The sequence below is a fragment of the Mustela nigripes genome, chromosome 7, assembly GCF_022355385.1.
Source record: "Mustela nigripes isolate SB6536 chromosome 7, MUSNIG.SB6536, whole genome shotgun sequence".
Taxonomy (NCBI): domain Eukaryota; kingdom Metazoa; phylum Chordata; class Mammalia; order Carnivora; family Mustelidae; genus Mustela; species Mustela nigripes.
The window spans coordinates 25,960,712-25,974,471 of NC_081563.1; the positions used below are offsets into that span (position 1 = coordinate 25,960,712).

Here is a 13,760-nt window from a genome sequence, read left to right on the forward strand (position 1 = left end):
CACACTGCTTAACGTAATTATTATTTTCCATTAAACTTTGGCAGGAAGGATTCTGAAAACATTTTGTTGTTGTTTTTTGTTTGGTTGGTTTTTTTTTTGGAGACGCTCCCATTGCCAGTAGTGGCCAGTATTGCTAGAACAGTCCTGTTGCTTTAGATAATTGATGTTTTGGAAGATTGAATTGTAAATAGCCCAGTGAAGCATACATTTAAAATTCAGAATTGTTTTTTCCTTTTAGCAATTATTTTGCTGTAGACACTGCTTCTGCCATAGCCATTGCTCTGATGACGTTTGGCACTATGTATCCCATGAGCGTGTACAGTGGCAAAGTGTTACTGCAGGTAAGGGTCTTCTTTCAATTACACGCTTAATATTAGTCACAGTTTTCTACCAGATTACAAAATTATATGTGCTCTTCTATCACACTGTGAAATTTTTAGCTACTGGAAGTCCCCATCAGAAATAAAGTCAAACAATAATCTCTGAAGTCTATATAGTAAGAACCAGATAATTCTGTTGGCCCATAAAATAGACACAACTCTTTCCATATTTATAATACAAAATCACAAGCTAAAAATATTTTGCCTCTAATGTTTCAAGTGAAAACAGTGTTAATTAGAAATTGTTTTTACATATTGATTTTCCCCCAGTAAATGTGCTTTATCTATTTTGTAATCTGGTTGCAATTGTTTTCTTATTTCCTGTTTTTGAATTAATGAGACTTTTTGATTTCAAACTTAAAATTCAAGATGATAGATTGCTATATATTTAAACAATAGGAACACCTATAGACAGGCACCTGAACATAAGTTTCCCAGGGGTGACATATTTGTAAGCACTGCTTTTCCTTCTGTCTTACCTCATGCCTTCTCTAAAACTTAGGGGTACTAGCTCCAGCTCCTGAAGTAGTAATAACAATAAGATAATGGTTGTATGGTACTTTGCCATATACAAAAGTTTTTTAGTTGGTTGCTTGATTCTTTAAAAGGGTTGTTTGGGTCTAGAGATAATGCTTCTCTGTGAGATGAAAAGTAAGTATGGGCTGATTCTTGATATTGCCCCACTAGTGGAGCCTACTGAAACCTCTCTTCACTAAATCATGATAGGGCTCTTGTCATACAATGTAAAGTCTAGTATAAGCCAATCTGTTAGTTTTAGGACCACAATGCAAGAGAAATTTTTTTTTTTAAGATTTTATTCATTTATTTGACAGAGAGACAGCAAGAGAGGGAACACAAGCAGGGGGAGTGGGAGAGGGAGAAGCAGTCTTCCCACTGAGCAGGGAGCCCGATGCGGGGCCAAGCCAAAGGCAGACACTTAACGACTGAGCCACCTGGGCACCTGCAAAACTTTTTTTTATGTGTTTTATTTTATTTTCTCTCTAGACAACACCACCCCATGTTATTGGCCAGCTGGACAAACTTATCAGAGAGGTAAGATGAAATAGTAAATAAAATCACTTTAATTTATAATTAGAGGATGGAAAGAGTGGATACAAATAATATTTTATTCAGTCCTACCTACATTTTATTTTAGGGGAGTTTGTATTATTTATAATAACATAGTAGGAGATATAATACAGTGACAAAAGTAAAAAATTTAAGGGATTGCTCAGCCTGGAAGCTTGAAATAAATGTGTAAGGGAGGTACTGGTCTAGAGACCATACTACTAGCTTTCTAAATGCTATAGTTTTTATGAGTCTGTGTTCAAATCCAGGACTTTGATTAAGTCAAAGGCCACTATTATATATTGATTGATTATTTCACCATGTAACACATTGATCTGTGAGTTTAAATTTTTTATTTTATAAATACCTACCTCTTTACTAATGAAGGAATAGATAATTAAATTATTTGGATTTTGAAATATTTGAAATATTTCAAACTATTGGTTGTTGGTATCACAAAGGCCACTTTTACCAAGATAACTGGCTACTTGTCTTAGCTAGTGAAGCCTGTGTCTTTATACCAGTGGGCCATACACTAGATGTCTGGTCTTAGAATTTCTTTTTGGCCCACGTTCAAATAACAGCCTCTGTTGTGCAGAAACTTGTTAAAAGGGAATACAGAGAAAGAAATAATAGAGAAACCCCCCTCCCAAAGGGAAGAAAAATCTAATACTGCAAGTGCTGGATAGAAGTATATGACATATTGGCAAAATGAACCATACATTGCTGAACAAGGTGGTGCTGGGGATAGGTGGTGAACACCTGATTCTGAAGGAATTGGGCCAGACAAGAAACAGAATCCAAGGTTTTGGCTCACTACCAAACAAGAAGAAATGATCGTGAGTGGTCTGAGACTTCTCTTGGCTAATGAGTGTCCTCATGCAGAGTTTGACCATGTCATTTCTAGGCTTTGATCAAGTCCATAATGTGACTAACTGTGTTGGATATGTCAAATACAAACCCTATTTCTTTGTTTTTGATTAGGTATCTACCCTGGATGGAGTTTTAGAAGTTCGAAATGAGCATTTTTGGACCCTAGGTTTTGGCTCATTGGTATGTTTTCCATATTAATTTAGATAATTTACAGTGTAGTTTATAATTTTTAAAACTAAAAAAAGCATTTCTTTAAATTTTTTATAGTCTTTGATTACCATTTCTGTTCAATAGAGTCTGAAATGTAGATGGATTCAGTAACCTAATTGACATTAATTGAAGGATATTTTTCTTTTTTTTTTCCTTTCACACTACTGTTAATGATCTTCATACTGGGTTGTCCAGATAAGATAACTCTCTAGTCACACATTTCTGGATATGAAAATATCTGAAAAGTAAAAGGTACAATTTTTTAAAATTATGGTTCTGCTTTTGGAGGTTTTGCGAATATGTTAAAGAGTTACAATAACACAACTTGCTTCAGCATAAAATTCCATATTTTTTATATTAACCTTAAAAAGAAAACCAGTTATTTTACTAGCAAAAAGTGGATTTATTTGGGAATAGAGAATTGCAGTTTGGCACAAGCAAGCTAGAGCAAAACCATAGGCAAGTCTGAAGAACAAAAGAAAGAATGCTCTTTTATAGAGGGAAGGGGGGAGTTATAACTGAAAAATCCAGTGGAGGAAACTGGGAGTTCAAGTGCTGTGGCTTTCATTGCTGAGTTGCGACAGTCTCTCATTGGCTGGGATGTTGTGGGGGACGAAGGAAAGCCTCCTTTCTCCTGCTGATATAATAAAGTCGTAGCTAAAATAGTATGAACTTGACCTCTCTTCCTGTTGAGTCTGCAGTTGACTAGGGCCGGTAGTGCCTCGAAGCCCCTCCCTTCTGGCTTCCCAACTCCCATTTTAGTAAGGTTTCTTTTAATTAATTTTCACAAATCCACTTTGGACCCATTACCAGAGAGACTATTATGGCATGGTTTCATTCCTGTCAGAAATAATGAGGAAAATACTGAAAAGTACTCAGAAAAAGACTTCTTTTAATCACTGTAATACTTTCATGTAGAGAAACCTGCTATGACATTTTCTTATTTATACCCATATATGTACTCTCCTTAGAAAATGAGACTTTGGGGCGCCTGGGTGGCTCAGTGGGTTAAAGCCTCTGCCTTCAGCTCAGGTCATGATCCCAGGGTCCTGGGATCGAGCCCCACATCTGGGCTCTCTGCTCAGCGGGGAGCCTGCTTCTCCCTCTCTCTCTGCTTACTTAACCTCTCTCTGTCAAATAAATAAATAAAATCTTTAAAAAAAAAAGAAAGAAAAGAAAATGAGACTATGCTGTTTATAATTTGTTCTTTTCACATAATATATCATGAACAGTTTTTCTGTGTCACTAAATATTACTGTTGTGGTCAGATTTTTTTTTTCTCTTAAATGTGACTTGATCTTTGCCTAAATGCCCAAAGGTTTTTGGGTGTTGTTTTTTTTTTTTTTTTTTTAATCCTGTAATTTCACTAGACTATGTTTTGGTGTTGGTCTTTCTGGGTTAGTTACTCTAAGTATGCAATATATCCTTTCAATAATTTTATTTCAAAAAATTTTTTTAACTTTCAGGGAAGTTTTCTTTTATAATATTTGTTCTCTTGGTTGTTGGTGTTTTTGTTTTGTTTTGGTTTGGTTTGGTTTTTGTTTTCTTTGGGAACTCCCATTTCTGAAGTGGTTGTTTTTTTCTTGTATTTCTTACTGTTTCATTTCTGAGGTTTTCTTTTTTTTTTTTTAAGTAGGCTCCATGGTCAAAGTGGAGCCCAATGCAGGGCTTGAACTTATAACCCTGAGATCAAGACCTGAGCTGAAATCAAGAGTCATTTGCTTAACCCACCGAACCACCTAGGCACCACTCATTTCTGAGGTTTTCTAATGCTGATTTATGTTCTTGTTTTATGTCTTTCAGCTTGTTCTGAAAAAATTGCTGTAGTTCTTACTCGTTCTCTTTTTTCTTATAATAACTTTGTGCATGATTTGGTTCAGTCCTTTTCTCTTGCTCCTTTTTATAAAAAATTGTATTTCTGAACTTTTTTTTAATTTAAATTCAATTAGCCAACATAGAGTTCATTAGTTTCAGATGTAGTGTTCAGTGATTCATCAGTTACATATCACCCCCAGTGCTCATCGCCACATGCGTCCTCCTTAATCCATCATCCAGTTACCCCATCCCCCCATCCACTTCCCCTTTCCACAACCCTCATTCTGTTTCCCAGAGTCAAGAGTCTCATGGGTTTTCTCTCTTCCCAATTTTCCCTCCCTTCCCCTATGATCCTCTGTGCTATTTCTTATGTTCCACCTATGAGTGAAGCCATATGATAATTGTCTTCCTCCGATTGACTTATTTCACTTAGCATAGTACCCTCCAGTCCCATCCTCATCAATGTAAATGGTGGGGATTCTTCCTTTCTGATGCCGAACTTTAAAACGAAGAGTGGTTTAGAGTAGTGTGTTTGAATTTATGGTTCTAAAGCTCCCTCTTCTGATGAGTCTGTGAAGTGAAAATTTTCTTTACCCTGGTTCTTTTCACCCTATTTGTATCTGAATTTGTTTCTACTGTGTTGCCCAATTTGGAGTCTTTATCTTTTATTTCAGCTGTGTTGCTCAATTTGAATTTGTAGGTTCAGAAACAATTTGTTTGTTCTTAACCTGGGGCTTTATAATGGGAGTTTTGCTTTGGCTACTTTGGAGAGCTCACAGGGCTTAGGCTGCTCCAGCTCTTCTTACCACAGACTCTGTGTACTCACCTACTATTGAAATGTGTAGAACCCTGCCCAGTTTCCCAGCTGCCTTTTTCAAATTTGCTGTCCTAGATTTCCATTAAGTACAGGTTAGCTGCTTTGAGGTTTTTAGGTCAGTCAGATTTCCTGTCACTTCCTCCTCCGCAGACACTGATACCTTGCAGGTCTTAAGCCTTGTGATTGGGGTTCCTTAGGGGAACCATGTTATGTTGGTTTTTTTTTTAATAGATATCGTCCATAGGATTTTGGATTTAATATCTTAGTTTCTCTGTTTTTTGGGGGATATTTGGGGGATTTCAAAAAAATGCCACTACTACTGCTGTTTTTCAGGAATCCCAACATAATTTTTAATGGCTTCAGTTTTGTTTTGTTTTTTTTTTTTGTTTTTTTTTTTTAAGATTTTATTTATGTATCAGAGAGAGAGAGGGAGAGAGAGTGAGCACAGGCAGACAGAATGGCAGGCAGAGGGAGAAGCAGGCTCCCTGCCGAGCAAGGAGCCCGATGCGGGACTCGATCCCAGAACGCCGGGATCATGACCCGAGCTGAAGGCAGCTGCTTAACCAACTGAGCCACCCAGGCGTCCCAGTTTTGTTTTGTTTTTAAGATTTTATTTATTTATTTGACAGACAGAGATCACAAGTAGGCAGAGAGGCAGGCAGAGAGAAAGGAAGGGAAGCAGGCTCCCTGCTGAGCAGAGAGCCCGATGTGGGGCTCAATACCAGCACCCTGAGATCATGACCCGAGCCAAAGGCAGAGGCTTTACCCACTGAGCCACCCAGGCGCCCCTAATGGCTTCAGATTTTACATTATATGAATATGCCATCATTTATTTAATCGGTCCCTAATGGACAAAGTATTATTCCATTTTTCCCATATAGAAAGAGCTGGGATGAACATTTTTGTGGAATAGTCTTTGCACAAACTTGTGATTATTCCTTAAGATTAATTTTTTAGAAGTTGTTTTTTTGAGTCAAATGATATTCATATTGGGGCACCTGGCTGGCATGTAGAGAATGCGACTCTTGATCTTGGGGTTGTGGGTTTGAGCCCCAGGTTGGGTGCAGAGATTACTTAAAAATAAAATCTTTTTTTAAAAAAGGGATATTCACGTTTTTATACTTTTGATATAGCCAAAATCACTTTCCAAAAATGGCTATACCAGTTTACATTCCTTCAGAAATGTAGTTCTTTTTTTTTTTTAAATTAATTTATTTATTTGAGAGAGAGAGAGAGAGCGGGAGGGTGGGTAGAGGGAGGGAGAGTCCCCAGCAGAGTCCGCGCTGAGCACAGAGCCCAACAAGCGGCTCGGTGTTCCTGAGATCACAACCTGATCACAACCTAGACTCAGATGCTCAATTGATTGCACCACCTAGGCACCCCCAAATGTAGTTCATTTTCGATCATTCTTTTAATTTTACCAATATTAATAAAATAGTAGATAAGTGTTTATTTAGCTAGGTGGCTTATAAACACAAAGAATATAGTCACCCAGCTGTTCAGAACATGTCTGCCTAACCCTGCACCCATGTAGTGCCTAATTAAGACCGAGGACAAAATAAAACAAGCTTGTAAGCTGCCAAGAGTAGTTGTCACAAAAGCCATAAATTAATGCAAACACAACCATCATAGCAGACTTTGTTCAAGCTCCTGCACGGAAATGGTTTTCACTTATTTTAATTACTTTAATTTCCATAGCCGACTGAAAGAGATAACAGTGTCTTTTATAGTTTTGTCTAGTGATGGTAGGGGCCAAGAAAAGGGAGAAATCAAAGATGACTTAATTTTTAGACATGGTTTGTCTTTTTTTTTTTTCCCAAAGGTTTTATTTATTTATTTGACAGAGAGATCACAAGTAGGCAGAGAGGCAGGCAGAGAGAGAGGGAGAGAGAGGGGGAAGTAGGCTCCCTGCTGAGCAGAGAGCCCGATGCGGGGCTCGATCCCAGGACCCTGAGATCATGACCCAAGTCGAAGGCAGAGGCTTAACCCACTGAGCCACCCAGGCGCCCCAGACATGGTTTGTCTTACAGAAAAATAATAAACTAGAAGTCAAATTGAGGATTATATTTTCTTCACCTTATGATTGACAGTAACTCTCTCACTACTGCTAAAGTCACAGATTCAGACACATTTTAATGAAATCAACTACTTGGCTAATTTATATGTACTTTATTCTTGGTTATATATATTTTTCCTTTTTGAAAATCTGAGATCTGAGTTTATCTAAAAATCAACATTGAATGTCTGCTGGACTTTTTTTTTTTTTTTTAGAGCAAGAGAGAAAACGGGGAGGGGAGGCGCAGAGGGAGAAGGAGAGAATCCTAAGCAGGTTCCACACTCATTATGGAGCCTGATCTGGGGCTTGATCTAATGGCCCTGAGATCATGAACTTAGCCAAAACTAAGAGTTGGACACGTAACTGACTGAAACATCCAGGTGCCTTTCTGGTGGACATTTTATTTAATTTTAGTTACTATATATTTTTCAACTTAAGTTTTATTATGCAAAGAGTACCTGATTCTTAGAAAAATTAAAACATACAACTAAGTCAAAGAGAAGAGTATAAAAACCTTTAATAATTCCACCCTCTAGAGATAAGTTCTGTTACTCTTGGCTATTTTTCTGTCTCTGTGTGTTTTAAACAAAATAGGATCATTGTTGTACCTACTGTTTTATTACCTACTTTAAAAATGTAATGTATGGGGCGCCTGGGTGGCTTAGTTGGTTAAGCGTCTGCCTTTAGCTCAGATCATGATCCAAGGGTCCTGGATAAGTCCTGCCTCAGGCTCCATGCTTGACAGGAAGTCTACTTCTCCCTCTACCCTTCCCTCCTGTTCATGCTTTCTCTCTCCCTCAAATAAGTAATAAACTCTTAAATATGTATATAAAATTAAGAAAAACATAATGTATGATAAATGTCTTTTTAGTAAATAGACTTCTAGCCATTATTATAATGCCTGGGGTACTCTGTCGTCATAGTAACCCAGGCTAGAAACCTTGAGATCGTCTTTGATTAGTTGGTCCATATCCCTCACCATTACATCCATTTGGGTATCAGGTTCCCACACATCTAACCCATGGGATATCATCAATCCATCTATCCCTCTCTGATCCCACTGTATTTGTCCTGTCTCAGCCCTCTTCATTTCTAACCTAGACTTGCACTCAGTTCCTACCTGATTTCCAGTCATTCATACCGATAGCTTTTCTGAACTTTGATTATTTTACTTCTGATTGATTGCTACTGTTCAAATTTCTGATTTTTAGAGTCCTCTGCTAGCATTTCTTTTAACCTTACTACCTGCTTATCTTTCTTTCCTTCTATATTCTTTCTTCTTTATTTCCTCTTTCCTTCTTTCTTGTTTTTCTCTTCCATTCTTTTTCTGCCCCCTAAAATATTTGTACTTTTTTTTTTTTTTTTTAAAGATTTTATTTATTTATTTGACAGAGAGAGATCACAAGCAGGCAGAGAGGCAGGCAGAGAGAGAGGAGGAAGCAGGCTCCCCGCTGAGCAGAGAGCCCGATGTGGGACTCGATCCCAGCACCCTGAGATCATGACCTGAGCCGAAGGCAGCGGCTTAACCCACTGAGCCACCCAGGCGCCCTGTACTTTTTTATTAGTAGTAATACTGCTTATTCTTGTCCAAATATGCCATGCATTTTAATTGCTATTCTCTCAGCTTAAAATGCCTGTCTCCACCTTTTGAAATTACATTTAACCATCAACCGTAGATCAAATGCCATCTTTTTTTGAAGTCTTCCTCAATTTGAATTAGCAGCTACCTTTTCTATCCTTCCACTGCATTTTCTATATACTTTATATTCTGCCTTAAGTTATAGTATGCCTGCCCTCCTCCTATATGTATTTCTCTTTTTAATGTATTTTTAAAAGTCACATTTTATTTAAAGAGACATAAAGAACTTCATTTACTCTTCACATTGATAATCATTACTGAGTAGTCTTTAAGAAATACTGAGATACTATATTTTCTCTTGTTTTTAAGAAAATATCGAGGGGTACCTGGGTTGCTCAGTCAGTTAGGCAGCTACCTTTACCTGAAGTCATGTTCCCAGGGTCCCTGGATCAAGCCTCTCTTCAGGCTCCCTGCTCAGCAGGGAGTCTGCTTCTCCCTCTGCCCCTCACCTTGCTTGTGCTTGCTCTCTCTCCCTCACTCTCAAATAAATAAGTAAAATCTTTAAAAAAGCTTTTTTAAATAAAGAAAAGACCAAGTACAGTTACAACTAAATCATAAATGTTTATTTCTAATGGAATTTTCAGTGATATAATTTTAAGGATCTCTTTTCTATGATTTTGCCCCTTTTAGGCTGGATCAGTTCATGTAAGAATTCGACGAGATGCCAATGAACAAATGGTTCTTGCTCATGTGACCAACAGGCTATACACTCTAGTGTCTACCTTGACTGTTCAGATTTTCAAGGATGATTGGATTAGACCTGCCTTACTCTCTGGGCCTGTTGCTGCCAACGTCCTAAACTTTTCAGATCATCATATAATTCCAATGCCTCCTTCAAAGGGTGCTGATGATTCAAACCCTGTCACATCGACTCCAGCTAAACCTAGTAGTCCACCTCCAGAATTTTCATTTAACACCCCTGGAAAAAACATGAACCCAGTTATTCTCCTAAATACCCAAACAAGACCTTATGGTTTGGGTCTTAATCATGGACACACACCTTACAGTAGCATGCTTAATCAAGGACTTGGAGTTCCAGGAATTGGAGCAAACCAAGGATTCAGGACTGGTTTTACAAATGTGCCAAGTAGATATGGAACTAACAATAGAATTGGACAACCAAGACCATGATGTACTGTAATTTAATTTATTTTTATGAGGAATATTGACTCCTTGACTTCCAATTTATTTACTAATCCAACTGTGCATTGACTGTTCAATCATTTACTCTAAATGCTAGAGAATAGTGGGTTTGTTCCCATTACATGAAACTGATGAAACTTTATTTTTTTTAAATGTATTTGGGACTGTGAGAACCTTCTAAATGTCATAGGGTTTAAATAGGCTTCCTATAGAAAGTTTGTTTCTCTAAATTTGAATTTTGCTATTTTTGGTTTTATAGTTGACTGCAGTGTGATAGACATCATCTTTACAATAAGAGGACCACTTAATGGAACAGATCTGTCACATTATTAAAAGTATAATGTTTTCCTCAGTGAAATTTATAAACATGCTTGAATGATGATATACATTTTAGGAAAGGGAAAAAATGTCCATTCCAAAAGTAAAAATCTCTTTTATAGCTTTTCCAAACTTAATTGCTACATTTTTCTTTGAGGTCCTCTTGATTTATGTCTTGCAAAAGTAAAGCAGAATTTTTTATCAGAAATTTTAGACCATATTCTACTATCTAGCATAATTTGAAATATTATGTTTTTTATAGTTTTTCTCATTAAAATATTTCAGTACATTTATAAATAGTCCGTGGTTCTCAAAGTGTTTTATTTTGCTTAAATGAATACCAGATCCTTTGGTAATGTGAAAAGAAGGAATCGCAGTTTTCTGACTTACATTTAATCAAATACTGACATAATAAAACAAACAAACAAAAAACACCAAACACCCAAATACTGACATAATGATGGAATTTATCTTGTCACCCTTTCATTGGTTGACTTTTTAATCTCTCATTAACAAGATATATCAAATATATTATAAAATTTGTGGAATTCCATGCATAATACGGGATTTGATATCTTTTCAAAGTTGCATAAACAATATGAGTTTATATTATATAATTTTACCAAAACATAATAGACCCTAGATAGGTTATAGAATACAGTATTGTTAGATGTGTAACAGGCAATTTCTAACTTATTTTGATTTGCTTTGTCAAAATCATAAATTGTTAACTGTGCTGAAGTGTAAGAATCATATGGATTATTTTATTTTTTGATTATTTTCCAAATGCAAATGTTAAGGACTTGCCAACATAGCAAGTATTACTTATAAAAAATATCACAAGCAGCAAATGACAAAAATTACCTGAGGTGTTTTTTGTATTTTGTTTTTATCACAAGTTTTATAACTAGAGTTTTAAAAAGGTATTTTGAGAGTGGATTCAACTTCTCTGGAATCTAGTAGTCCTGGAGACTTATGGCTTTTCCAGCCATCAGCCAGCTATGTGGAGATTTTTGTTTTTTGAAGAATTTGCCAGTTTCTTCAGTCAACTCATCCTTTTTAAAATATGAACAACATTTCCAAATCGGATTTCATGGTGGATTCACAAACATCCAAGAAGCCACCTCTGTCAAGCAGAATTACTGTCATCCTATAATAAGTGACCGTGTCCCAGCTTTTGCATGGTGAAGACTTGGTCATTGACTTTAATATCTGCAATCCTGTTCAGGCATTTGACCTGCTGAAGAACTAGAGCACACACGACCTTGACTGCTGGGGAAAATGAAATGCCGTAAAATGTACTATGGCAACCAGTTCCTTCTCCTTTGTCTTACATCCTCCAGCTATTAGTATACCTATTATTGGTCTACTATTACAGGGTGATTTTTCCTCCGTTGACCTCATCCAAGTGGGTCACACATGAAATCTGAAGAACTGTCATGTACTGAGTGGAGATTAAGAGGTCTGCGCTGCCACCCTTTGCATGATTTTTCCGTTCTCATGGGATTTTTAAAGTGTGCAGGTACTGAACACAATTTTGCATGATGTTAAATGCCTGTTTTCCTCAACACCTATTCAGAGGCAACACCTGTGTAGTTGTCCCACCAAAGGTGCTTAGATACCCACCTACACTAAGAAATTTCCTGTGGATTCTAAAGGAATTGGCTCTACTTGCTGAAATTCACCAATGCCAACTGCTGCAGGTGACATTGGTCCATGCGTTATTATATAACAAAGTCTTACTTGCCAAGCTCTGCCTAGCATCTGGATCTAAAAACAAGAAACTTGGCCAACACAGGTCTTACTGGTAAATCTTACCAGAGTCACATGAAACTAAACAAAGAAGTTTAAATTGACTACTTGGCCCATGGCTTGTGATTAAGAGCAAGTTCCATGGAGTGTAATTAACCCTGTCTGAGAAAATACCGTAGTGTAATACACTGTAACAGAAAAAAACACTGGGTTGGAAGTCAGGAGATTTGGATTCTGAGCCCAATGCTGCCACTATGTAAGTAGTTTGGTTACCATGGGCAAGTCATTTAACTTCTCTAAACTTTATCATCTATAAAGTTAGGGTGGGGAGTGAATTAGTTGATCTGTAAACAATCAGCCCTACAATTTTATGACTAAATCTACAAACTATGCCCATTTTTGCTAAACAGTACTGTCCCCAGAACACCCTTCTAGTGACTACCTCAGCATACAGGCCAAGTGTTACCTACACCAACACCCAAGCCATTAATTTGAGGTGCCATGAGAATCGAGAAGGGGAACCGCAGGCTAATACCAGTTAGGTTTTTGTTTATTTCAGACTTGCCTTGAGTTAAATCTGTTAAGATCAAACAGGTTTTTCTTAGACATCTTTCTTTGTGGGGAAGGATTATTTTGGAGGGTGTTGGAGAAAAGTTTAGGATGGGTACAAAAGAATGGGCTACATTTTTCTTTCTTCCTTAAGTCTCCGAAGATACAGTTGGAATTACATACATGTATCAGCAAATGGAGAAGTCCTGAGTTTCAAGCCTCTGATTTAGGTGCTCGTAAACTGCCAATTTTTTGCTTGACTAAGGTACGCTGATCTTTTTGGGAGCCTAATCCACTTCTTAGTGGAAAGGAAATTCTTTTTACATTCCAAACTGTTTGAACCACACTGTTTGAATAAAGACACACAGGGGGTTTCTCCCTGATGTTAAATAATTTTGCCTTGTTTCTTTATTCAGTAGCTATTTATTGGTCATTTCGTTTTATTCAGCAAATACTTCCTGAGCATCCAGTACATGCCAGGCACTGTGCTAAGTAAATGTTCACACAGTATATCCATTTTTGTGACCTAGTCTTGAGACCAAAGGGAACATAAGGATAAACAAATGATCCCTTCAAGTACCTAGTAATCATACTTGTGATAAGACACAGAGCTATTACACATCTTGTCAGATGGAACTCCCTCCCACTTCCTCCTCTTCTTAGGTCTTACTTTCCTAGCATCCTCCATCCTCCTCTTTTTTTTTTTTTTTTTTTTAACTGAATGATGAAACTAAGGAAGTAAATTTCCATGGAAAAGGCCAGCTAGAGGTCATGATGTCACACATCATCCTGTTATCAGGAAAGGAAGAAAAAGTTTGGAAAGGGCAAGTTAGGCAGACACTGTTGAGAAAGGATCATTTTTAGGTTATATAATGGATTGCCTCAGACTTTCAGACTTTTGCACTGGTTGAGCAAAGATTAAGTCACCAGGCTAAAAGTAATGGGTTACCCAGAGCATTCATGGGCTCATGATGGCCTTTATTTACTTATTTGGCAGACAGAGACACAGCGAGAGAGAGGGAATACAAGCAAGGGAAGTGGGAGAGGGAGGAGTAGGCTTCCCGCTGAGCAGGGAGACTGATGTGGGGCTTGATCTCAGGACCCTGGGATCATGACCTGAGCCAAAAGCAGATGCTTAAC

General features: G+C 37.4%; 1 protein-coding gene across 2 annotated transcripts in view; it reads left to right on the top strand.

Annotated features, from left to right (window-relative positions):
* SLC30A6 (solute carrier family 30 member 6) overlaps positions 1-13,015 on the top strand; it is a 41,095-nt gene extending 28,080 nt beyond the window's left edge. For both annotated transcript variants that reach the window (XM_059405395.1, XM_059405396.1), the window contains 4 exons: positions 239-341; positions 1,386-1,433; positions 2,433-2,501; positions 9,489-13,015. In XM_059405395.1, the coding sequence (XP_059261378.1) occupies positions 239-341; positions 1,386-1,433; positions 2,433-2,501; positions 9,489-9,989 (721 nt within the window). In that variant the 3' untranslated portion in view covers positions 9,990-13,015. The remainder of the gene's footprint in view (positions 1-238; positions 342-1,385; positions 1,434-2,432; positions 2,502-9,488) is intronic.
* Positions 13,016-13,760: the final 745 nt, after the last annotated feature.